The 23,919-nt window shown below is 44.1% G+C and overlaps 2 protein-coding genes across 4 annotated transcripts; both read left to right on the forward strand.

Moving 5' to 3' along the window:
- Positions 1 to 6,826: 6,826 nt before the first annotated feature.
- adgrg3 (adhesion G protein-coupled receptor G3) lies at positions 6,827 to 14,430 on the forward strand. 2 transcript variants are annotated; one of them, XM_030376208.1, is made up of 12 exons: positions 6,827 to 6,965; positions 7,419 to 7,488; positions 8,860 to 8,953; positions 9,379 to 9,498; positions 11,781 to 11,921; positions 12,096 to 12,144; positions 12,398 to 12,489; positions 12,733 to 12,851; positions 13,043 to 13,314; positions 13,506 to 13,605; positions 13,706 to 14,034; positions 14,146 to 14,430. In XM_030376208.1, exons 1-12 carry the CDS (start codon positions 6,908 to 6,910, stop codon positions 14,256 to 14,258), a joined length of 1,557 nt encoding a protein of 518 aa, XP_030232068.1. In that variant the 5' UTR covers positions 6,827 to 6,907; the 3' UTR covers positions 14,259 to 14,430. The 2 variants fall into 2 exon arrangements, with proteins under 2 accessions (XP_030232068.1, XP_030232070.1); XM_030376210.1 differs by having other exon boundaries at positions 6,859 to 6,965; positions 7,419 to 7,453.
- Positions 14,431 to 14,483: 53 nt separating this feature from the next.
- On the forward strand, positions 14,484 to 23,908 carry slc7a6os (solute carrier family 7 member 6 opposite strand). 2 transcript variants are annotated; one of them, XR_003979309.1, is made up of 5 exons: positions 14,484 to 14,740; positions 15,627 to 15,968; positions 21,549 to 21,922; positions 22,354 to 22,486; positions 22,941 to 23,028. XR_003979309.1 is itself a non-coding variant. In XM_030376213.1 (5 exons), the coding sequence occupies exons 1-5, from the start codon at positions 14,552 to 14,554 to the stop codon at positions 23,078 to 23,080; spliced, it is 1,011 nt and encodes a 336-aa protein (XP_030232073.1). In that variant the 5' UTR covers positions 14,484 to 14,551; the 3' UTR covers positions 23,081 to 23,908. The 2 variants fall into 2 exon arrangements, 1 of the variants encoding a protein (XP_030232073.1); XM_030376213.1 differs by having other exon boundaries at positions 21,549 to 21,755; positions 22,941 to 23,908.
- The last annotated feature ends 11 nt before the right edge of the window (positions 23,909 to 23,919 follow it).

Genomic DNA, 23,919 nt, shown 5'->3' on the forward strand with positions numbered 1-23,919 from the left:
GTCACTGAGGTAGTCAAACATCTCCGCAGTGGCAAAGCCCCAGGGATTGATGAGATCCAGCCAGAAATGCTAAAGGCTCTGGGTGTTGAGGGGCTGTCATGGTTGACACGCCTATTCAACATCGCGTGGGAGTCGGGTACAGTGCCAAAGGAGTGGCAAACCGGGGTGGTGGTTCCCCTGTTCAAAAAGGGGGACCAGAGAGTGTGTGCCAATTACCGGGGTATCACACTTCTCAGCCTCCCTGGTAAAGTCTACTCCAAGGTGCTGGAAAGGAGGGTTCGGCCGATCGTCGAACCTCAGATTGAAGAGGAACAATGCGGTTTTCGCCCCGGACGTGGAACTACGGACCAGCTCTTCACTCTCGCAAGGATCCTGGAGGGGGCCTGGGAGTATGCCCATCCGGTCTACATGTGTTTTGTGGATCTGGAGAAGGCGTATGACCGGGTCCCCCGGGAGAAACTGTGGGAGGTGCTGCGGGAGTATGGGGTAAGGGGGTCTATCCTCAGGGCCATCCAATCTTTGTACTCCCAAAGCGAGAGCTGTGTTCGTGTTCTCGGCAGCCAGTCAGTTTCGTTCTCAGTGGGTGCTGGTCTCCGCCAGGGCTGCGCCTTGTCACCAATCCTGTTTGTGATATACATGGACAGGATATCGAGGCGTAGTCGTGGTGGGGAGGGGTTGCAGTTCGGTGGTCTGAGGATCTCGTCACTGCTTTTTGCAGATGATGTGGTCCTCATTGGATCATCGGCCTGTGACCTTCAGCACTCACTGGATCGGCTGGCGGCCGAGTGTGAAGCGGCTGGGATGAGGATCAGCACCGCTAAATCTGAGGCCATGACTCTTAGCAGGAAACCGGTGGATTGCTTACTCCGGGTAGGAAATGAGTCCTTAGCCCAGGTGAAGGAGTTCAAGTACCTCGGGGTCTTGTTCGCGAGTGAGGGTACTATGGAGCGTGAGATTGGCCGGAGAATCGGAGCAGCGGGGGCGGTATTGCGTTCGCTTTACCGCACCGTTGTAACGAAAAGAGAGCTGAGCCGCAAGGCAAAGCTCTCGATCTACCGGTCGATCTTCGTTCCTATCCTCACCTATGGTCATGAGGGCTGGGTGATGACCGAAAGGACGAGATCGCGGGTACAAGCGGCCGAGATGAGTTTTCTCAGAAGGGTGGCTGGCGTCTCCCTTAGGGATAGGGTGAGAAGCTCAGCCATCCGTGAGGAACTCGGATTAGAGCCGCTGCTCCTTTACTTAGAAAGGAGTCAGCTGAGGTGGTTCGGGCATCTGGTAAGGATGCCCACTGGGCGCCTTCCTTGGGAGGTGTTTCAGGCACGTCCAGTGGGGAGGAGACCTCGGGGAAGACCCAGGACTAGGTGGAGAGATTATATCTCAACACTGGCCTGGGAACGCCTCGGGATCCCCCCGTCAGAGCTGGTCAATGTGGCCCGGGAAAGGGAAGTCTGGGGCCCCCTGCTTGAGCTGCTCCCCCCGCGACCCGACCCCGGATAAGCGGATGACGATGAGGATGAGGTTTTCAAATGAGATTAATCTCAAAAGGAAACTTGATAGGATATTTTTCATGTCATTACAGAGTCTAATATTTGCTGCAGCAACAAAAACAAAACAATGCTGTTGAAATTGAGATGTGAACAATGTTGTCCTAACTGATTTACTGTCATTCATTCATTATACAATATTAAAACAGCTTACCTGGATCTTGGCTTTGCTGCAGTAACAGATTACCTGTCAGGAACAACCAAAATACACATTTCAATAAACAGTGTGTTACGTTCCTATGTATTTGTGAGGTTTTGGTTTCCACCCATTTCTGTTTTTCTTTCCCTGTCCTTTGTTATAGGACCAAAATGATGACTGTTCGGGTGTCCCAACCCAGTCTCACGGAAATACGTGACATTGTCACGTCACGTCATTTAATCTATTCATTCGTGATCTGGGACACGTAATTTCATTTTTTTCGTGCCAAAAGCACTAATTTCTACTCATTCTAAAAAGAAGAGATGAAGCAGCTACCATTTTCCGAGCAGGGCCGAGCTCTCTGAGTGGCCAACGACGTGCGTCGCGACCTAGGTCGCATTGGTCGCGACGTAGGTCGCTTTGGTCGCTGTGTTGGTCGCACGTCTGGCTGCCGTTTTCTCGTCTGGCTGCCGTTTTGGTCGCTGGCTGGCTCGGTCGCTCAAAGTCTATGGGCGGTCCTTAATCAGTTAATTTGCATGTTATTAACGGGTTTTTTGCGACAGTTGAAGTACCAGAAAGGGCAAAAACTACCTACAGCTCTTTATTGCTAATATTGTTTTAATATTTCTATATTGAAGTACAGTTTAAAATGATAAAATAGTTGGTCTATCAGTCTATCAGTCAAATAATGAATTTTATATCTTATATATATAGCCTATATATTTGTTTTGTTAAATGTCATTAAGCCTAATAAGGTATATTATGCACAAAGCACTTCGTTATAGAGTGATATATTAGTTGTAATTTGGGGCATATTGAAATAATGTATTTTCGAAATTATACATAGCCTATTTGTTTTGTTAAATATCATTAAGCCTGATAAAGTATAGGTACAAATTTCTTCGTTATAGAGTTATATTGTTTAATAAAAGTTCAATGACACAACGTCAATGGCACAGTGGTACAAGTGGTAGTGGCCCTAGGTTGGTAATCATCACAATGGCTGTTCGATACGATCAGGTATATATTTGCCATTTTACTCAAACTCGTAATCGTAATCGGTCTCTTTCATTTGAACATTTTTGTATGATTTAGTACGATGGTATGATAATCATACGACGTAATGACGGGCAGCAACGCCTGGCTGGTATCGGCTGGCTAGCTGCGACGACAGGCCAGCCGCGCTGGCTGCCACTGGCCGCGCTGGCTGCCACTGGCCGCGCTGGCTGCCACTGGCCGCGCTGGCTGCCACTGGCCGCGCTGGCTGCCACTGGCCGCGCTGGCTGCCACTGGCTCTGGCAGGCTGACCGACTAGGTCGCGACCATAAAAGCGTCGCGACCCCTTTGGCGGCAAATAGGTCGCAACCAACCAGAGGTATGGCTGAATGAGCGACCTGTGGCAGCCAGCCATTGTCACCATGGCTGCTACCACAACCAAAAGCCTATGTTATCAGTTAACATCTCATTGAACAGAATAAATATAGGCTACGTGCGTCAGTGTAATAAAAACGTACATGCAATAATATATAGCTTAGATATTGATAGACCAATATGCCTTTTTATAATATAAAAATAAATAGGCCTTTTGGTCTATCCATCTATAATTAATTTTAAATTAACTTTGAAATACAGTGATGCGTATGAATTTGTATTGATTATATTGTAGCCTATAGCCTTTTCTTTTTTAAATGTCAAAGACTAATCATATCCCATGAAGCAAATTATAGTGTAATATAGTTCTATAAAAAGTGTAACGTGTCTATCATAAAAGCCACAGTGGTGTCATTGATTGTAAGTGTAACGATGTTTCCCTTGTTAGCCACAGTGGTGTGTGGTAGCGATGCTAGGTCAGTAATCAAGGGTTCGTGGGTTCGAATTTATTCACAATCAGATCGATTTTTGCTCTTTTAGTCAAACTTATTGACGCTGGCTATGGCTGGCTGCCACAGGTCGCTCATTCAGCCATACCTCTGGTTGGTTGCGACCTATTTGACGCCAAAAGGGTCGCGACGCTTTTATGGTCGCGACCTGGTCGGTCAGCCTGCCAGAGCTAGTGCCAGCGACCAGCGGCAGTTGCCAGCGGCAGCCAGCGGCTGGCCTGTCGTCGCAGCCAGCCAACCGACCCAGCCAGCGTCGCAGCCCGTCATTACGTCGTATAATTATCATAACATTGTACTAAATCCTGCTAAAATGTTAAAATGAAAGAGGCCGATTGCGTCAATAAGTTTGACTAAAAGAGCAAAAATCTATCTGACTGTGAATAAATTCGTACCCACATCCCCTTGATTACTAACCTAGCATCGCTACCACTTACACCACTGTGGCTAACATGATGAAGTTACACTTATCAACATGTAGGCTACACCACTGTGACTTCTATGATAGACACGTTACACTTTTTATAGAACTATATTACACTATAATTTGCTTCATAGGATATTTTATTAGTCTTTGACATTTAAAAAAGAAAAGGCTATGCAATATAATCAATACAAATTCATACGCATCACTGTATTACAAAGTTAATTTAAAATTAATCATAGATGGATAGACCAAAAGGCCTATTTATTTTTATATTATAAAAAGGCATATTGGTCTATCAATATCTAAGCTAGGCTATATATTATTGCATGTAGACCTACGTTTTTATTACACTGACGCACGTAGCCCATATTTATTCTGTTCAATGAGATGTTAACTGATAACATAGGCTTTTGGTTGTGGTAGCAGCCATGGTGACAATGGCTGGCTGCCACAGGTCGCTCATTCAGCCATACCTCTGGTTGGTTGCGACCTATTTGCCGCCAAAAGGGTCGCGACGCTTTTATGGTCGCGACCTAGTCGGTCAGCCTGCCAGAGACAGTGGCAGCCAGCGCGGCCGGCAAGTGGCAGCCAGCGCGGCCGGCAAGTGGCAGCCAGCGCGGCCGGCAAGTGGCAGCCAGCGCGGCCGGCAAGTGGCAGCCAGCGCGGACAGTGGCAGCCAGCGCGGCTGGCCTGTCGTCGCAGCTAGCCAGCCGATACCAGCCAGCGTCGCAGCCCGTCATATAATTATCATACCATCGTACTAAATCATACAAAAATGTTAAATGAAAGAGGCCGATTGCGTCACTAAGTTTGACTAAAAGAGCAAAAATGAATCAGTCCTTGGAGAGAATAGAACACCGGCCTTCAGGATCAATAACTTAGCGTCACTACCACTTGTACCACAGCTTACGCCACTGTAGCATTGATTTCAAACTATTCCTCTTATATTAAAGTATAGCCTATCGCTCTATAACGAAGAACTTTGTGCATAATATACCTTATTAGGCTCAATGACATTTAACAAAACAAATATATATGCTATATAAGATATAAAATACAATTAAATAAATTATTTGAATACGCCCCAAATTACAACTTATGTATTTTATTGATACTGATAGACCAACGATTTCATCATTTTAAACTGTACTTCAATATAAAAATATTAAAACAATATTAGCAATAAAGAGCTGTAGGTAGCTTTCGCCAGAGAGCATGGCTTTCTGGTAGGCCTACTTCAACTGTCGCAAAAAACCCGTTAATAACATGCAAATTAACTGATTAAGGACCGCCCATAGACTTTGAGCGACCGAGCCAGACGAGAAAACGGCAGCCAGACGAGCGACCAACACAGCGACCAATGCGACCTACGTCTTGACCAATGCGACCTAGGTCGCGACGCACGTCGTTGGCCACTCGAAGAGCTCGGCCCTACTGCATTTTCCCGTAGCGGTTTGCCTACAGAGCAGCGCACCTGCATTAAATAGGCCCTATATCCGTGAATTTTCACAATTTCTCAGAATCAAAAGGTGAAAGTAGAAACGGGTGGCGAAAAGTTGTCATATTGTTAGAAATGTGGGCTTTTTTGGCACGAAAAATTGAAATTACGCGTCCCACGAATGAATAGATTAAATGTCGTGACAGTGTCACGTATTTCCGTGAGAGTGGTTTGGGTGTCCAGCTTGAATGATTGGTGGAGGCTAACCAACTCATGTTCGTGCATGATCACACAGGCACTCTTGTGTCCCTGCTGTTAGCTGTGCACCTTCTGTGGTTTGTTGCCACGGTGGCCATTGGTCAAGTATTCTTATTCAGTAGGGACTGTAGTAGCTGCCCACATGGAATGACCACACAGGATGCAGAGAGCTTCGACTGGTGTTCGACTTTAATTCTCTCCCCCTTTCACCACTTGTATTTTAACACCTTCTGACACCGTGAAAACTATGAAAATGGACAGAAATACAAAGGCCATAGTACCAGATTTCAGTAAATAATACATAGAAATCATGTTCACATTCTAAACTAATAATTTTACTTTTAGTAAACTTAAGAAATGAATTATACATTAAACTACCGTTTTTAAACCGCTATGAGTTGCAGATCTTATTCAAATCGATCGACAGATTTATCGATCGATATCAGTTGGTTTCACTTCCTTGATAGGAAACACTTTTTCTGACCTCTGGTCTCTCTAATTTCATGTTATAGATAATGCAAGAGAATGTTACCCAAGCATTTCACGTGAAACTTCCTGTTTGAATGCTGTGGCGACTGGCGAGACAGAAAGCATTTTTTGTGTGTAGTCATGTTTCCTTAGAAATATGGGACACATAAGGCTGGATTAATCCTGTGAATAAAATGAAGGTCCTACAGCAGCAAATTACAGAAATAGAGAAAGAAAGAGTGCATATCAAGCCAGAATAGCAATACACGTGAACCTCCTGAGATGGCCTAATTTATAAACCTCAGGCTCCGTGAAGATTGGGGAAAAGCCATTATTATTCCCCACTATCACTTAGCCTTCAGCGAATAATTGTTAATTATGATGAAAATCATAAAGATTGTGTTCAGGATTGCTGGTAATTTCGTTCAAATATAAAATAGAGCCTACAACTAAAACTTTATTTTCGGTTAATTGAATGTTTTGAATGTAGTAAGTTTAGATGTAAAGGCTAACAAAATAGTTTTCTACATACACTAGGATTTAATTATGAACTAACTACATTGAAACTCCAATACTGTATGGTCATAAGTTTAAACATTGATTTTTGGGTAAACGTATCACATGTTGAGCATGAGATATCTGATCCCGCCCCAAACAGAAACAAAACCGTCTGTGACACGCAAGAGAAGTCACAACAGAAAAGCCAGGTATTCACAATAGCAGAAGTCAGCTGAACAGAAACCGCTTGAAGAGATGGCTCCACTTATAGTGTTGCTCATCTTATTCAGAATATCTGCAGTTCAAACAGAAGGTGAGTTATGATAGTTATTATTTTCCAAAATATGTTATATGTTATCATTTACAAAATATGTAAATTGTGTGTGTGTGTGTGTGTGTGTGTGTGTGTGTGTGTGTGTGTGTGTGTGTGTGTGTGTGTGTGTGTGTGTGTGTGTGTGTGTGTGTGTGTGTGTGTGTGTGTGTGTGTGTGTGTATATTTGTTTTAAGTCAAAGCAAGTAGGAAGTAGGCTAAAAGATATGCATCTCGGCTGCGGCAATGTATGAACATAGAAGATACAGTTCAGGGTCTATCTGTATCTTCTATTTCAATAATATAAATATTTTATATTTGTAACTTATTTAATAATTTGATATACATTTGTATCGATCGTTGTATTATTTTAGATACATATTACAATGACGCAGGCAAAAGTGAAGGAATGATCCTAACCCTGAAGTATGTTCTTACTTTCTTTTGTCTCAACAGGCAATGTCATACAATTCTGTGAAAAGGTTGAAAAGGTCTGTGACAATACAACAGAGGATAGCGTTCCAATGTAATGAGTTTACACACTACACTTCATACATCTAACACGGCAATGTTTCTATCTAGTAAATAACTAATTGTAAACAATCTCAGTGATGGCAAGTAAAGTATTATTACAGCCATGGGCATGTTGTTGCGCTGAAACGATAGTGTATTTTAAATCTGCTTAAAAAGTTGTAAAGAGAAGGAGTAACATAGAGTAGAACAAAAGCGAGAAGATTTTGAACGATAAAAATGCCCCCTGTATCAGCACCCTCCCCCCTATGTTTCTCCAGAATTGAGAAGTGGTGCCTTCATTTAGACGAATCACTTTAGGACGTTTTTATTTGACTGTGTGGTGCGCAACCCACGGAAGATGATTCACGATTCGTGTGCCGCGATCCTCAAATACATAGTAGCTGTGCCTCCTAAAATGGCATTTATATTTAGCGATCCACAAAGTCAATGAGTCATTCTGTACAGTATTGATGCCGATCTGAATCAGATAAGCATTCGCCACCAATGCTCCTTGGGAATCCCTGCTGCGTAAAACGTACAAAAACGAGGAATCCGAGGTAAACCTACCCTCGGATTCCTCCGTTTACCCGTGCGCAAAGATTTAGGGTATTTTTTCTACAATTAAGTGACCTCAGAGGAGCTCCGTACCATACGATCCACAAATGTGTGAAAGAGGGTGCGGATTTATTTTACAAGACACTGGCAGTCAGAGGCGGAGTGGCCATCGGGACGATCGGGAGGTTTCCTGGTTGGCCGGTCAATTTATGTGGGCCGCGGCAGTAATTCGGTCCGCCGGCAACCCCTAGCGGCCGCTGTGTAGTAGGTCACGTGAACGAGCAATCGCGAAATGCACGAGATGCTCCCGGTATGAAAAAGTGCCCCACGCAGCCCCTGCTGGCAGTCATCATGACTTTGTGGATCGTGTGTAATATCCATGTGAATATCATTTTACGATGCACAAGCAAGATATTTGCACTTGTGAATCGCTCAATAGCCTATCCATGTGGATATCATTTTACGAGGCCCAACTACAATATCTAGATTTGGATTGCGGTAGGCCTACACGAAACGCGACTCATCTTTTGTGGTTTGGGCAGAATAAAGTCCAATAAAAACGTCCATACCCCTGACTTCTCTAATTAGTCATTAAAGAGCCGGGTCTGGAGTAGTATAAAATCGAAATTGTCTCAATCAGAGGCAGGCGCATTCTCATAGAGCATTTCACTAACAGCTGACTGATTGTAATGACATTTCAGACGAATGACACTCAAATGATCGCTATGAATTTTATACAACCTTTAAGTCATTCTCAATTCCCTCAAAATCATGTTGTTATAATAATTTGATGGATGACAATCGAGATTGATACAGTACTGTGTCGTAGGTGTTTAGACGAAAAAATGCGTAACTGTAGACGAGGACGAACCTTTCTGTCGGTGCCGGACTTCATACATGAGGAGGTCGACACATCTCAGCAGGTGAGCCACCGCTAGACACTCTCACACACACATTTATACACACATAGAAACAAACTCACATACACAAATGTATACAGACAAACAAACAGACACATAACATAAACACACACACACACACACACACACACACACACACACACACACACACACACACACACACACACACACACACACACACACACACACACACACACACACACACATGCACACAAACATTTATGCACAATTCCACATGCATTTATACACACTTCCGAGCTTACAAACACACACTCTCACACACACACACACACACACACACACACACACACACACACACACACACACACACACACACACACACACACACACACACACACACACACACACACACACACACACACAAAATCGCAGCAAACACTCTAATGTGCTGTCTTTGAAAACATTAGGTGGAAAGGAGTCTGACGAAGCACAAGGTTATGATTCCCTTTTCGGCTCTGCAGAGCAGCCAGAAGAACGGGAGCAAAACACTCTTGGTCATCACTGTGTTCAACAGCACCTATTTCCGGGTCAGTAATGTCTTCTTTTATTTATATTTTCTTTCCTTTTTTCTTTTCTTTTACTCTAATTCCCGATTTCTTACCCCAGTTTATTAACCCATATTGGGCTTGTAGACCTGTTCAATTACATTCTGTTCCTTGTATTGTTTATATCTATTTGCTTATAAATCTACATTGAAAATGCATAGATTTAGTCTGTAACAGCACTTTCCCAACTTTATTCCTAGTCAAACTGTAATGATATTACTGTCACTGCATGTCACAATGCTAATTATCCTCCCCTCTGCTGCTGAAATATCCGACCTTGTCCGCAATTCTAAACCTTCCACTTGCTAACTTGATCCTCTCCCTACAATACTGGTTAAAGGTTGCATTCAATCCCTGACCCCTCTTATAACTGCAATTATCCTCTCATCTCTGGTGTTCTGTCACCCCTCAAATCAGCTGCAATAACCCCTATTCTCAAGAAACCCAGTGCTGACCCCAGCAACTTTAACAATCTCCGCCCAATCTCCAACATCCCCTTCCTTTCAAAAATTCTGGAAAAAACAGTTGTCTCTCAGATTCATGATCACCTCTTTCACAAAACTCTTTACGAACAGTTCCAATCAGGCTTTCGCCCACTTCATAGCACCGAACCAGCTCTTGTTAAAATAACCAATGACCTCCTCATGGCTGCGGACGCGGACTACTCACCATCCTGATCCTCCTGGACCTGAGTGCAGCTTTTGACGGCATTTCCCAGACCATCCTCATCGACCGATTAGCCTCTCTTGGAATATCTGACACACCTCTGGACTGGTTTAAATCTATCTGGACGTACTAATTTTGTCCAACTCAAAAATTGTAGACCCCATTCTTCCTCCCTCTCCTCTGGTGTACCCCAAGCTTCTCTCCTTGGACCCCTCCTGTTCATTATCTATCTCCTCCCTCTTGGGCTTTTTTTCCGTAAATATAATATTCAGTTCCATTGTTATGCAGATGATACCCAGCTCTACTTGTCCACCAAACCCCCCACGACCCTCCCTCCAACCTCCCTCTCCGATTGCCTCCAGGAAATCTGATCCTGGTTCTCCCAAAACCTTCTCAAACTCAACTGTGACAAAACTGAAATCCTCCTTATTGGCACCAAATCCACCTTCTCTAAAATAAATAACTTCTCCATCTCCATTGACAATTCATCAGTTTCCACCTCTCCCCAGGTCAAGAGTCTGGGTGTAAACCTGGATGGCCCCCTATCATTTCAATCCCATATCAATAATGTCACACGGTCAGCATACTTCCATCTACCTAACATCTCTCGCCTGCGCCCATCTCTCTCCCCCAACAGTGCTGAAATTCTGGTTCACACCCTGGTCGCATCGCGTCTGGACTACTGCAACTCTCTCCTCTTTGGTTTACCTGCTAAGTCCATGCATAAATTACAACTGGCACAAAACTCTGCAGCCCGTATCGTTACTAAAACCCCCTACATCAGTCACATAACACCTGTCCTGCAGCAACTTCATTGGCTCCCCATCACATATCGCATCATTTACAAGATCCTGCTTCTCACTTCCATCAACAATCTTGCCCCTCAGTATCTTGATTGATTGATGGATTGATTATTTTAATGACCACACAGGCTGGTGGAATTTGTTGTCAGCTTGGTACAGGTTCCAACTTACAAAACATATAACACAGATATACATACAGAGAAATACACACTACACAATACATAAGGGCCATGCATCTTACCGAGCTTCGCCATATCAAGACACCCACCCTTTCTCTCAGATCGTCTTCCTCCGTCCAGCTCACCCTCCCTCCTGCTCGCCTGGTTACCATGGGGTCAAGAGCATTCAGTCGCTCAGCCCCCCACCTCTGGAACTCTCTGCCTCATGACTTCCAACACTCCAGTTCCAACCTCACCTTCAAACCTCACCTGAAAACTTATCTATTCACCCAGGCCTACTCCCTTTAAGTCAGTTGCATGCTTTGGACTAGAAACACACTGTTTGTTTCTCTTGTACACTGTTATATTATGTTGTTGTTGTTGTTGTTGTTGTTTTTGTTTGTTTGTTTGTTGTTTGCTGCTATGGATGTTTGATTTTATAAGGTGACCTTGAGTGTTAAGAAAGGCGCCCATAAATAAAATGGATTATTGTTATTATTATTATTAATCCAGAAGAAAGTGTCAAACAAGATATCAAGAAAACAGCAACATTATGATCGATTTTACCCCAATTTGCTTCTGATGTTGAGTGATATGCTTGATCCTCTGTATTGACTTTGAAATTCTCTTCTTGCAGGTGAATGCACATCCGAGGGGAAGAATGTTGTCCCATCAGCCACATGTCTTGGGAGGCTTAGTATTGATGGTGAAGGTAGGCCAGAAAGCAGTGCGTAACCTGTCCGAACGCATCCAGCTTGTCTTCAAAAATAACCACACGGTAAGCTTTGTAGACACATGGATGAATGAATAAATAGATGGATGGATGGATGTATAGAGTGCTATATTTATATAAAATGGTGGTAAAATACTAGTATATATATATATATATATATATATATATATATATATATATATATAAATATATGTGTGCACACGTATATGTGTCTTTCAGGAAGGAAACGGGAAGTGTGTGTTCTGGAATGAAGTGCAAAGAGGAAATGGTGGGCACACCAACGATACATAAACAACATTTAAGCAGACTTATCTTCCACAGAATCCTACGTGCAAATACAAAGATTATACACAAATTATGTGTGTGTGTGTGTGTGTGTGTGTGTGTGTGTGTTTGTGTGTGTGTGTGTGTGTGTGTGTGTGTGTGTGTGTGTGTGTGTGTGTGTGTGTGTGTGTGTGTGTGTGTGTGTGTGTGTGTGTGTGTGTGTGTGTGTGTGTGTGTGTGTGTGTGTGTGTGTGTAGGTCATTGGAGCCCAGAAGGCTGTCGTACCACTGTGGCCGGTGACACATTTCTTTGCAGCTGTGACCACCTCAGCTTCTTTGCCGTGCTTGTGGTAAAACTATTATCTTCAATAGTTATAAACATAGTTAATCTATACATCCCATGAAAACAGTAGCACACAATAAAACTATGTATGCATTTAATATAATTGGAACTATAAATGACAGGTAATGATAAACAATAGTAATACAAAAAATATATATATATTATTAAATAACATTATTTTTATTTATAACAGTAATGTAATGTAAACAAATCATAAAGTGTGTTTTTGTCTCCCACCTTGTACTTTCAGAATCCAATGGTGTCGGTCGACAGCAAAACTGCCGTCAACCTGAGCTTCATCACCGCTGTTGGATCTGCTCTCTCTGTCATCTCCAGCCTCCTTAGCCTCATCATCTACACCAGGCTACAGTATGGAGTCGTTTAAACCTTTGATGAAATACTTGAGTTCAATACATTAGTATCGTAATATATCCAATATAAAACGTTATTATTCTATTATTCTATTTTTTACTATTTATTTGCGACACTATCCTCCTAACTGAAACACATATAGATATGCTGAATAAATCTTGCATTGTGTACCCCATCTGCCCTTCCAGACGCCGACGTCCAGACAAGTCCATCGGTGTTCACATGAATCTCACTGGGGCCATTCTCTGCCTGCATGTCAGCTTCCTGCTGGGCTGTCTGTGGGCCTGGCTGGAGGGGGGTGGCTGGCCATGCAAGGTCTTTGGGGCTCTTCTGCACTGGTCTTTATTGGGCACCTGGACCTGGATGGCCATTGAGGGCTTCCACCTCTACATCCTATTGGTCAGAGTGTTCAATGTCTACATCAGGAAGTATCTCCTCAAAGTCAGCTTGGTAGGATGGGGTGAGTGCAGTGAGCTTATATTGACAGTGATGATAGGATTTTACTGGTTGACTAATATTAAATCAATAATTTAAAGCATGCAACACCAAATATCTGTTACGTCAGGACTGTGGTATCTCTTACATCAGGACAGCATCATGTCTTGTTGAAGTTAAAATGTGCAACTCTTTTTTATTTCTACCTTGATGAAGGTGTTCCTACAGTGATAGTGGTGACGTGTGGATTTTTGGACGTCTACGGGGAATTCACACCACCAAACACCGACCCCACCTGCAACACAACGTCCAAAATGTAAGGCTTAGCGTTGGTCGAATCGGTTTCATTCCTAACTATGACTGAACAAGTTGAGATCAATGTGACATTTTCTCATTCGCTTATTTCTGGAATGTAGCTGCTGGATCAAGAATATGGATGGGACACCACACATCTACATCTTGATGTGGACTTACATGGGCCTGATGCTCCTGTTTAATTCAGCCATGCTCGCTCTGGTTGTGGCGAAGCTCTGGACCATGAGGAGAACCAGTATTGGCTTCAGCAGAGGGATATCCAGTAGTGATAATAAGTGGAAACTGGACAAGGAGAAGCGCTCGAGACTTTGCAAGGATCTTGCCACAGTGATGGGCCTCAGTTGTGTGTTAGGCTTAGCCTGGAGTTCTTCCTCTATAACCTACTCTGAAGCTGGTTTGTACCTGTTCACCATACTCAACTCTCTTCAAGGTTAGTCTCACCTTTACTATTTCTACATTGCTGAAATAACAATTTGAAAAAAGTTTATGGATATTAATTGTACCTACATTGAAATGAATGATTTATACATTTTATTCACAGGGGTATTCATGTTCCTCTGGTCCCTGGCTCTAACTTGCAAGTCTAGTTCAGAAAATGATTCCTCTGCCCAATACTCCACGAAGAAGACCATGGAGACCAGCTTTAATAGTTGACAAAAGTATTATGTCATAAATCTGTCGCCGTAAACACTCTTGGCCTGCATCAGGTCTTTGTTCTGGACAGTAATAATTTACTTCTGACCTATGTTATGCATGAAGTTATATGCAAATAAGAATTAATGATTTTGATATATGTGTGTATGATTAAATAAACAAATCAAAACATTGACGTCACAGATTATTGGCCCCACCCCCATGTTGTATTTCTTTCGCGACATACGTAGCCTTTTTTCCGGCAAGCAGAAAGACAGCGTCACAAAAGATAGCGAGAGACATAGGCAAACAACATGGACCCAAACACGACGATCCTGCGAGTGAAGAGAAAGCGGGGAACGGATCCCGCCGACGCTCTGTTGTTGGCTTGCAAGCGCATCCGACCAGAGAGCTCGCAGACCCCGGGGGAAACGGTTCCGGAGCCCGGTGAAGCCGAGGTGGACAACACGGTCTTCAAACTCGTGGCGACTGTAGCGACCCAGGTGAGCAGGAGGGAGGCCCCTTGGTTCAGAAAACGCCATCACGTCGTTAGCTTTAGGAAGAGATTCGTGGCGTTGTTTGGAGAAGACCATGACACGTTTAAACGGTTTACAAATGTTTGAGCATATGGACGCCTTTTTACGCCGTTCGTGGCCCACCCTGTTTAAAGTCTAATTGTGCTGGGTGGCGGACTCTTTAGCTAGCGTTCATAAGAGCTAACGCTGTTAGCCTTTCTCATTAGCCCTTTTCCTTCTGTAGAGATCTTTTTCTTTTTAGATGTCGACATTCCGGTCCTCAATGAATAGAGTAGATTCCTAAATATCTATATATCTATATCGATATATATATATATATATATCTATATCGATATATATAGATATATAAAAAATGGTACATTTTACCAAACCTTTAAAATGGACACAGATGAAAGAACAAAGCTAAACAAAGCTCAATTATTGAGTTTTCTAAGAAATGAACATATTTTTTTATCCGTCATTATTCAATGCTTAACTGATTATATATTCACATGTAGGTTAATTATTTAGAGAACGCAAACACTTTATATATATTTTTATACTACAGTCAGATGAGGTTGTCTGATTGGCTGACGATGCTGTCATCAATTTGTATTTGGTAACCTGGATCTTGAGACCTGTATACCTTACCTGTGCCTTTTTATTACTGTTGAATACATATAATTGGCCTTATATAATTTACGACGTAACAATATTAATGCGATGTCATCAATATGTTGCATTCACAGAAAATCAAGAAATATTCGAAACTGTGTGATAACACATTAATGTTATTCAGATAGAATCAAATGTTCAAAATAAGAATAAATAGTCGGGCAGGAGGCCTAACGTGTCACCGTGTGACTCCTCCCAGGATGCACCGGTCCAGGCCCAGGTGCGCGAGGCGCTGGCCCGCCCCCGCGTGGCCCATGCCCTGCGGCCCTCTGCCACCAGCTCTCAGCGCGTTGTCGGAGACCTGCGCAGTGCCAAGTGGAGCACGCGAAGGGAGGAGCGTTACCGCATCCTCTCCAGCCACCGCGCCGGACTGTTGGCTGCAGAGGGGCGGCCCGCAGAGCCCGTGGGCCGCGGGGACGAAGTCGACGCTGCCGCCACCGCCGACGGCGAGGAGCTGAAGGAGAAGGCCTGGGTTCTGGGGAAGCTGCAGGTGGTGGACCTGCTGTGTGAGCATGAGGAGGACCAGGGGAAGCCGGACAAGGTGAGCTCTAGGGAGGATGCCACTGGGCCTGCTTCTGTATTTTACTTTCTCTATCCTGTCAGTGTTTTCTGACGCGAAGGAGATGTTGTAATAGAGTCCATAGGGTGTCCTAACCTAGTCACCCTTTGGTGTCTGAATTGGATTATTCGCGGATCCATCCATCCAAAAAATGACAACGGTGATATTCTTCTCCCTCCCTGAATTACTTTTGTGTGTGTTAGGCTTGGGCAATATGATGGTATACCAGGGTGTTTATGTTTATGTATTTTGTCCAAGTTTGACGTGTAATTTTTCAGACTGAGAAGGGCTTGTTTTCCACTAATAAGTGGCCAACCTCAAAACTCAAAGTGGGATTTATAGCAGTATAGCGCTGCTGTGGTGATATTTTCAAAATAATCACACATCTTATTAGGTGTTTATGTAGTTTGAATGTCATTTGAAAGTTATTTTTATGCAAGAAAGACACTCGTAGTCAACCGCTATGTACATGCTCTGACTTAAGCACTCTGACGCGGTGGCCTTAAAACAAGATCAGGGGTATGAGCCCCGTGTGCTTACCTGCCGTGGAGAAGGGGCCTCCAGGAAAAACTGTCGGCCAGTAGCACTCCTTTCAAGAGCCATTCAGTACGTTTACATGACAATCAAGAAGATGAATTATTGGCTTAGTCCAACTATGACTGGAATGGATTATTAAGATGCATGTATACACTTTAGTCGGACTATAATCGAATCGAGTTACTCATAGTCGTATTAAGACACCTAGATTATTCGACTGTTAGTCGAATTAAGGGTGCATGTAACGGATTGGATCGCATGGACTCGGATTTTGCGTTCTGCGCATGCTCGAGGTTTTTCCCGGGGGCCTTGATCCGGAAGTATAAGGAAACGATAGTCATGTTGTTGTCGCCGTTGGAAAACGAGACGGCAATTTATTTAAAAAGGTAAGAAGAGGATGGAGGAAGCCTATGTGGTGCCAATGTAGTTACCCCTTATGAGAAGTGTATCATCAACATGCATTGAGTACACACTACGCTTCTATTACGCGAGTAATAATAATAATAAATAAAATGTATATAGCGCTTAATATGGTACTCTAAGACGCTTTACATATTGCCCTATCAAAACTATGTAAAACAGACTAGGAATAAAAGAAAAACAGAGGTTAAACATGAAGAATAAGGTGGGAGTTAGGTGGGGAAGGCTAGTGTGAAAAGGTATGTTTTGAGGGCAGATTTGAAAGAAGAGAGGGTTGGAGAGACTTTGATGTGGGAGGGGAGTGAATTCCAAAGGGTGGGGGCAGCAACTGAGAAGGCCCGATCATCACAAGTCCGTCGCTCAGTCCATGGAACTTGTAGCAGGTTGGCAGAATTGGACCTGAGGAATCGGGAGGGGGCGTGGTGATGGAGGAGGTCGGCATGGTAGGGGGGGGCTAGGCTGTTGAGGGCCTTGTAGGTGATGGAGGTGATGAGTAGCGTATGTGTGTGCGCGAGAATGGCAGTGTGTGAGTGACTTCAGCGAGTGAGAGGACGAGCGAGGAGAGCGAGCGGTTACGTGTGTCAGTTTAGTGAATGAACGAGTCCGGTTGTGTCTTTGCAAACTAGGGCTGGCCCGAATACCATTCATCAGGCATTGAATACTTGTTGGTTTTTCCGAGCGAGTATTCGAATAATCGTTCCACAAAAACACACCATCGAAAACAACGTTAATAATCCCTATATACTCCCTGGAACCGATTTTGACAGTATCTGCATTTTTCTTGAAGATTTAATAGCTTTTGAACGTTAATTAGTAGGCCTAAGTAAGTTGGAGTTCCTTACTTTTTCCCTGTGAAAGCGACCAGCTGTAGTTCCGTTCCAAATCAGCTGTCCTCTCAGTCATCTCAGCCCTTACGGGAGCATGTATTAATTAAGGACATAGACTATCATTCTTGGATCTCAGGGTGGGTTTATTCATTGCATAAAGACCCCAAAAATAAGCACAAGTTCCAAGCTGGATACAAAAGATTCTGTAAGGACTACAATCGCACCAATTACGGATCAAAAGTTATTTAATAATTTATTAACCTACACGCGTGTGGTGTCCTGTACAGTAGCTCGGGCTCAGATAGTTTTAGTTATTATGAGGTAGGGGTGTAACGGTACATGTATTTGTACCGAACCGTCAGGCACTTCGGAGTGGTTACAAAGGTGTACCGCGGTACGTAAATGTGGCGTACATAGCGTTAACATCTCATATGTTGACTACAAACCATGTAAGCAGTGTTGTAAATAAACGTCCAAAGCTTTTCAAATCTTATTTGGAGTTTTATTGGTCCTTAAGGTGCAATGTAAACAATGTACAAGTAATTAAGGTGCAAAGCCAAACCGGAGAAGTGATTCCGGAAATGAATTTGTGGACCAATCACAGCCCTTGCCGTCTCCGTTGCGTCGACCAATAGGTCCACGGCGTCGACGGATAGTTAAAAAATATTGGATGCTCTCCGGCTATGGAGAGGGCTCTCCGTGAATGTTGGTCATCAACAAGGTTGTAAAGTAGTAACTTCGGGCACATCTGTCAAAATAAAAGTTTTTTTTACGATCTTTATTCATTCATTGCGCCGCAGCCAAACTGACGGGGATATTCTCTGATATTATGAATCTTAAAGACTGCGTCAGGTTCTCAGACTCTCTGGTACTTCAGCAACTAGTAAAGACTCGCAGTGAGGGTTATCTCGGCCATGGTGGAGAAGGAATTGGGGTAAGGAACTTTGGCTTTGACTCTCTGAAGACCATGTTTAAACACGACATAGAGGAGAAAGGGATTGTTGCCGTTATGCGGGACAGCTGTCAGTTCACTTCGGGTCCATTTCTCAGACGCTCCATTGTTCCGTCTTCTCGGTCGTATGTGGACTCCTCCGGCTGGACTCCTCCCGCTGCTCCGCCGGCGGAGGAGTCCGCATACGACCGAGAGGACGGAACAATGGAGCATCGGAGAAATGGACCCAAAGTGAACTGACGGCTGTCTACTGAAAACATCTTTCTCGAATGCTACAGCCGCCTGAGTTTGTTGTTGCTAGTGACGTAAAGAGGTCAACCGGTAGCTCTATTTATACTTTGCGCTTGAAGTCACAAAGACTAGCTGGCGGGCAAGAACAACGTTCTCTAGCAACTTAGTAACCTAATCAAGGATCTGCCAGGACGTTGCCAGTTTTACCATACGAACGAAAGTTGGTATTTTGAAGTAAATGATATGCCAGATAATTGCTGTGCGATTGGATGTATTTACAGCAGAGGAGTGAAGCCGGGTTTAGGTTTTTACCGGGGCCCTGTACCACGAAGCTCGCTTAGAGGGTTAGCGAGGTATGTTGAGCTCCAAGCCTGGGTTAGTTGTCCCACGAAAGTCGATCTCTTTTAGCGTCGCTGTATCACCATGGTGACTTATGCTCGCAACCAAACCTGGTCGGGAGCAGTTTTTCGGCTTAGTCTAGCCGGAGATCGGCTACTTAAATCGGCGTGCGCAGCTTCCTAGCCCCTCCTCTGACAATGGCGTCACCATTTGTGGGTGTTCCCGTGGACCCCGGCGCACTTCTCCGGAGACGAGGGTTTTACGGGACAGAACCGATCCCTTGGCATTGTCTGACGATATTCAGATTTCAGACTTTATTGTCATTGTGCAAACAACGAAATTGGGGTTCTACATGAGAGATACAGATTCTCATCAGAGGGTGTTCGTTATTTGATCGTCCTTTTGGACCTTATGTAGACAATGATTACTGTTGCGTATTGTGTCTCAGTGACAGATGCTAGAGTGGAGGTAGCGCGTCAGTCTTGAATTTCTGCGCGGGGGGTTCGACTCCCAAGTTACGCGAATTTATGTGAAGCTTAAAAAGTCCTAATTCTCATGGATATGGAATACTTACTCACTAAAGCTTATGGAATTATATTTTTGTGCTTATTTCGAACTTGAACCCATATTTTCAAGGCCGTGCTGGCACCACATCTATGGGGGTAAAATGCATGATGATAGACCGGCGAATTTGAACCCCGGTCGCTGGCGTTCGGGTCTTATACTAATCCACTACGCTACAGCCGCTACCTCTCAGCGGTCGAAAACATGCGATAGATTTTTTTTTTAGGTGTATTTAAAGTGAATTCCCTAAATTATAGAATAAGGCAGGATGGACGTTGCTTATGCATTTTTAAATCATCATCATTCTATTTGGATTAATGGCGAACAATTCTATATTTGGCATAGTTATTTTACAGACAATATGCAGAATCTTTTCACTTATACTCATATAGACTACTTGATCTATCGTCAAGGTGAGAAAAATGACGCAAAAAACGCCCCTTTCACGTGAATGGCACTGAACCTAAAGCGGAAAACCTGGTTCTACTAATTGAATCTAAAGTGAGCTTCGTGGTACCATTCAACTCTGATTGCGAGTTGCGGCTCTGTCGAGCCAGGTTTTCCCAAGAAAGCCTGAGTATGTTCAGCGAGCTTCGTGGTATAGGGCACGGATCCCATCCGAAAAGGAGAAAAATATTATTGTCTATAAGATTAGAATTTGCCATAAGTAATATTTAAATGCACATTATAATTAAGATTATTTCAAAATGAAAATAACCCTCCCTCTGCCATCATGGGGAAAGCCAGTGTTGCCCGATTGAGCGGGAAATCAGGCCCAATCTGGCAACACTGGCAGAGGCGTCACTAAACGATCCTAAGCAGTTTTATTTCAGAGTGTAGCAAAAAGCTCCGCTGCGCTGGTACGGCAGAAATGCTTGAGAAAATGTAACATGTGTCGACGCTACCACAGTACCTGGTCAATAAAAGAGCTACAGTATTTTCCGCACTATAAGCCGCACTGGCCTATAAGCCGCAGGTGTTTTAATGTTTAATTACCATTAGGGCTGGCCCGAATGCCATTTTTCAGACTTGGAATACTCGTTGGTTTTTCCGAGCGAATATTCAAATACTCGTTCCAGTAAAAAACACCATCAAAAACAACATAAATAATCCCTATATACTCCCTGGAACCGATTTTGACAGTATCTGCATATTTTGTTGAAGATTGAATAGCTTTTGAACGTTAATTAGTAGGCCTAAGTAGGTTGAAGTTCCTTACTTTTTTCCCCATGAAAGCGAACAGCTGTTGTTCCGTTCCAAATCAGCTGTCCTCTGCCATCTCAGCCCTTACGGGAGCTTTTCAATTCATCCTGGAACGTGCATCTTTTCAGGGAATTTGTACAATAAATCCATAACAAATGTATGAATATTGATTGCCTTATGTGTCCATATTATATCTATTATATTGACCGGGTATTCCAAGACGCTCACGCTCTGCAGCAAGCCAGTCACAGATTATTGGTACAGCGCTGTACAGCGAACGTAAACAACTAAGCTAAGGTTAGCATTTCGCTAAGCATTACTTTTCCTCCCGAGATCCCTACATCAGGTACATTAAAAAAAAAAAGAACGAAGCTCTGAATACTGATTTAAGCTTTGAATAATAATTTTGCGAACGAGTATTCGAATAATTCGGGCCAGCCCTACTCTTTTGTTGTTGTTGTTTACCTGTTTGGCGTGTCTCCCTCCCAGAACGTGTCGCCGGACCCGGAGGTCATCCTCTGCAACAACATGAAGATGCTCCGGGAGCGCCTGAGCGTGTCCGGCGCGGGCCTGGGGGCGGAGCACCGCGAGCAGGAGAACGACTACGTCTACGACCTCTACTACCAGGAGACGGCCCAGGCCGGCTGGATCCAGGACATCCTGTCCATCCGGGCCTACGGCGACGAGGGAGAGCTGGTGTGTGGACGGACGGACGGGTGGACGGACACGGACGGACGGGTGGATGGATGGGCGGATGGATGGCTAGTTGGAATGATGGACGAGTGGATGGCTTGCTAGCTGGACGGAGGGATGGACAGGCGGGTGGTTGAGTGGTGAATTTGGTGCCATCTGGAATGAGTGGAGTGAGTGTCCCGAGTATTTGAGTTCATAAAACAGTTATGGTCCGTTTTAAACCGTATAAAAAAAAAAATGTAAACTGGAATTACTAGGCATCTTTTAGCCTTCCTTGAGGCCACTGGCATCACTAACCCCATTCAGAGTAATGCCTTCAAAAAGTCGATTAACAATGTTTATTAATCCATGGACTAACATAACATCACCTTGAGAGGGTATTAATACATCACACTATGCAAGAGGTTGGATTATGTACCCTTTAAAATGTGACTGTTAGATTTCTATCCCCCCCCCCCCCCCCTGAAAGCACCTGCTCTAACCAGACCACACGGTTATCTGCTCGGCTGAAGCGTCGATTCAAAACCCCAGTGGTTTCGGTTTCAGGGCACGGTGGGGAGCTTGAAGCCGATGCCGCTAAACTGACTTCCTTCCTCCCCAGGTGCCCGAGCTGGTGGTCAACGAGGAGCAGGTGTACGAAGACGAGGATGATGAGAACGAAGAGGGCAACTGGAGGAACGACTACCCGGACAGCGACAACGACGGTGACAGCGATCGAGAGGAGCGCTACGTTGGTATGTTGGGTTCGGCTCGGCTCACTTCCCCATGTGGCTGATTGTGTGGTATTAGGCTGACGGGTTAATGAAACGTACGTGAAAAGTAGCAGACGGTTGTGTAAATTCAAGCGTCTGCTTATGACAAAACTGAGAACATTGAAGGTCATTACTAGCTGAATCAGACAATCAGTCTGAAGTGGAAAAACCCATCTTGGCATGACGAAGGTTCCACTTCCTCTGCCCGACCACAAGCATTAGATCCCAAGTCACAAGTCTGTTTGATTTAGTGCATCAACGAGGCTGGTAGTGGTCGTCATTTCGGCAGATGATGTTTACAACAGTTGTTTTAGTGAAGCCAGGAGAGACGGTCACACCGGTCGCCTCAGCAGACCGGTGTGGTCCGTTCTTTCACCTCGGGCCATGCACTGCGTGTCGGGCCCTGGGTCACCCGGAGTGCTTGTGGTATTTCTAGGGTACTGGGAGGAGGAGCACTCCTACAGCAGTAGGAGCTGGGAGAACTACCAGAGGCAGGTGCTGCGGGAGCTCGGTGGGCACGGCGACAAACAAGACGAAGACGACGACGAAGACGATGACAAGTGTGACTCTAATTGATCGCAGTGTGTGCCTGCCACCCCCCTCCCCCCCCTCCGTTTCCATCAGTGGATGTTCCTGGCACCTTTTCTTCTGAAATAACACCTTTTCTGCTCTTTTTGTGAATGCCCATTGCCCGACATAGCGAGCGATGTGTAGCACTTTGATTGTTGGAAAATGTAACTTGAAAAACGAAAAAGCCAAATGAAGTTCTGTAAGAAAGTGTCCTGAGCAACGTTGTATGCCAGAAACCGATGTTTGCAGAACTACCACTTTACAAGACCTGCATGCAAAAGAGGGTGACAGTTGCACTATTGTGCGCTACATGACGATGATAGAAGTTGAGCAGTTGGAAGAGCAATGCATTTTATTTAACAACCTGACCGGCTATACATTTCCCTCTTCTACACCGAGGGATAAAGAGTAAGGGTGTTATTTCAAAGAAAGGGTCCACAGTGTCTTAAATGTATGGTGGAGTGAAATTTGTGTGTGTGATTTGTGTGTGAAGTTGAAGTGTGTTAGATTTGTTGCACATTAGCGTGGTATGCCTTGTATGCTTTGTGCAGTTAAACACTTAAGTTAGTGAGAAGTCATGGGCAACGCCTGTTTGCGGTTTAAGGTTTTCCGGCCGTTTTTGTGCATGGTGGTGTGTGTGTGTGCGTGTATAAATGTAAGCGTGGGGTAGGTTGTGCACTTATGAAAGTGTGGTGCAGTTTATTTTTAACATTCCCTTTGTTCATGATTGGGTTGCTCTCTGAATGCTTGTTGGATTAAATAACTTTTTTTTGTAAATATGTAGATGTGTATAAAAACAAAGCTTTCAAAATAAACGTAAAACATTTGAACCTGTCAATGTTAAT

Source organism: Gadus morhua, chromosome 14, assembly GCF_902167405.1.
Source record: "Gadus morhua chromosome 14, gadMor3.0, whole genome shotgun sequence".
NCBI classification, from domain to species: Eukaryota; Metazoa; Chordata; class Actinopteri; order Gadiformes; family Gadidae; genus Gadus; species Gadus morhua.

What these genes read in the sequence shown, in the direction of transcription:
- adgrg3 (XM_030376208.1), top strand. Translation starts at nt 6,908, where the DNA reads ATGGCTCCACTTATAGTGTTGCTCATCTTATTCAGAATATCTGCAGTT. An exon ending in ATCATCTACACCAGGCTACA is followed by an intron (nt 12,852 to 13,042) that starts GTATGGAGTCGT and finishes CTGCCCTTCCAG; the next exon opens with ACGCCGACGTCCAGACAAGT. An exon ending in CATACTCAACTCTCTTCAAG is followed by an intron (nt 14,035 to 14,145) that starts GTTAGTCTCACC and finishes TTTTATTCACAG; the next exon opens with GGGTATTCATGTTCCTCTGG.
- slc7a6os (XM_030376213.1), top strand. Translation starts at nt 14,552, where the DNA reads ATGGACCCAAACACGACGATCCTGCGAGTGAAGAGAAAGCGGGGAACG. An exon ending in TGGCGACTGTAGCGACCCAG is followed by an intron (nt 14,741 to 15,626) that starts GTGAGCAGGAGG and finishes GACTCCTCCCAG; the next exon opens with GATGCACCGGTCCAGGCCCA. An exon ending in TCGAGAGGAGCGCTACGTTG is followed by an intron (nt 22,487 to 22,940) that starts GTATGTTGGGTT and finishes TGGTATTTCTAG; the next exon opens with GGTACTGGGAGGAGGAGCAC.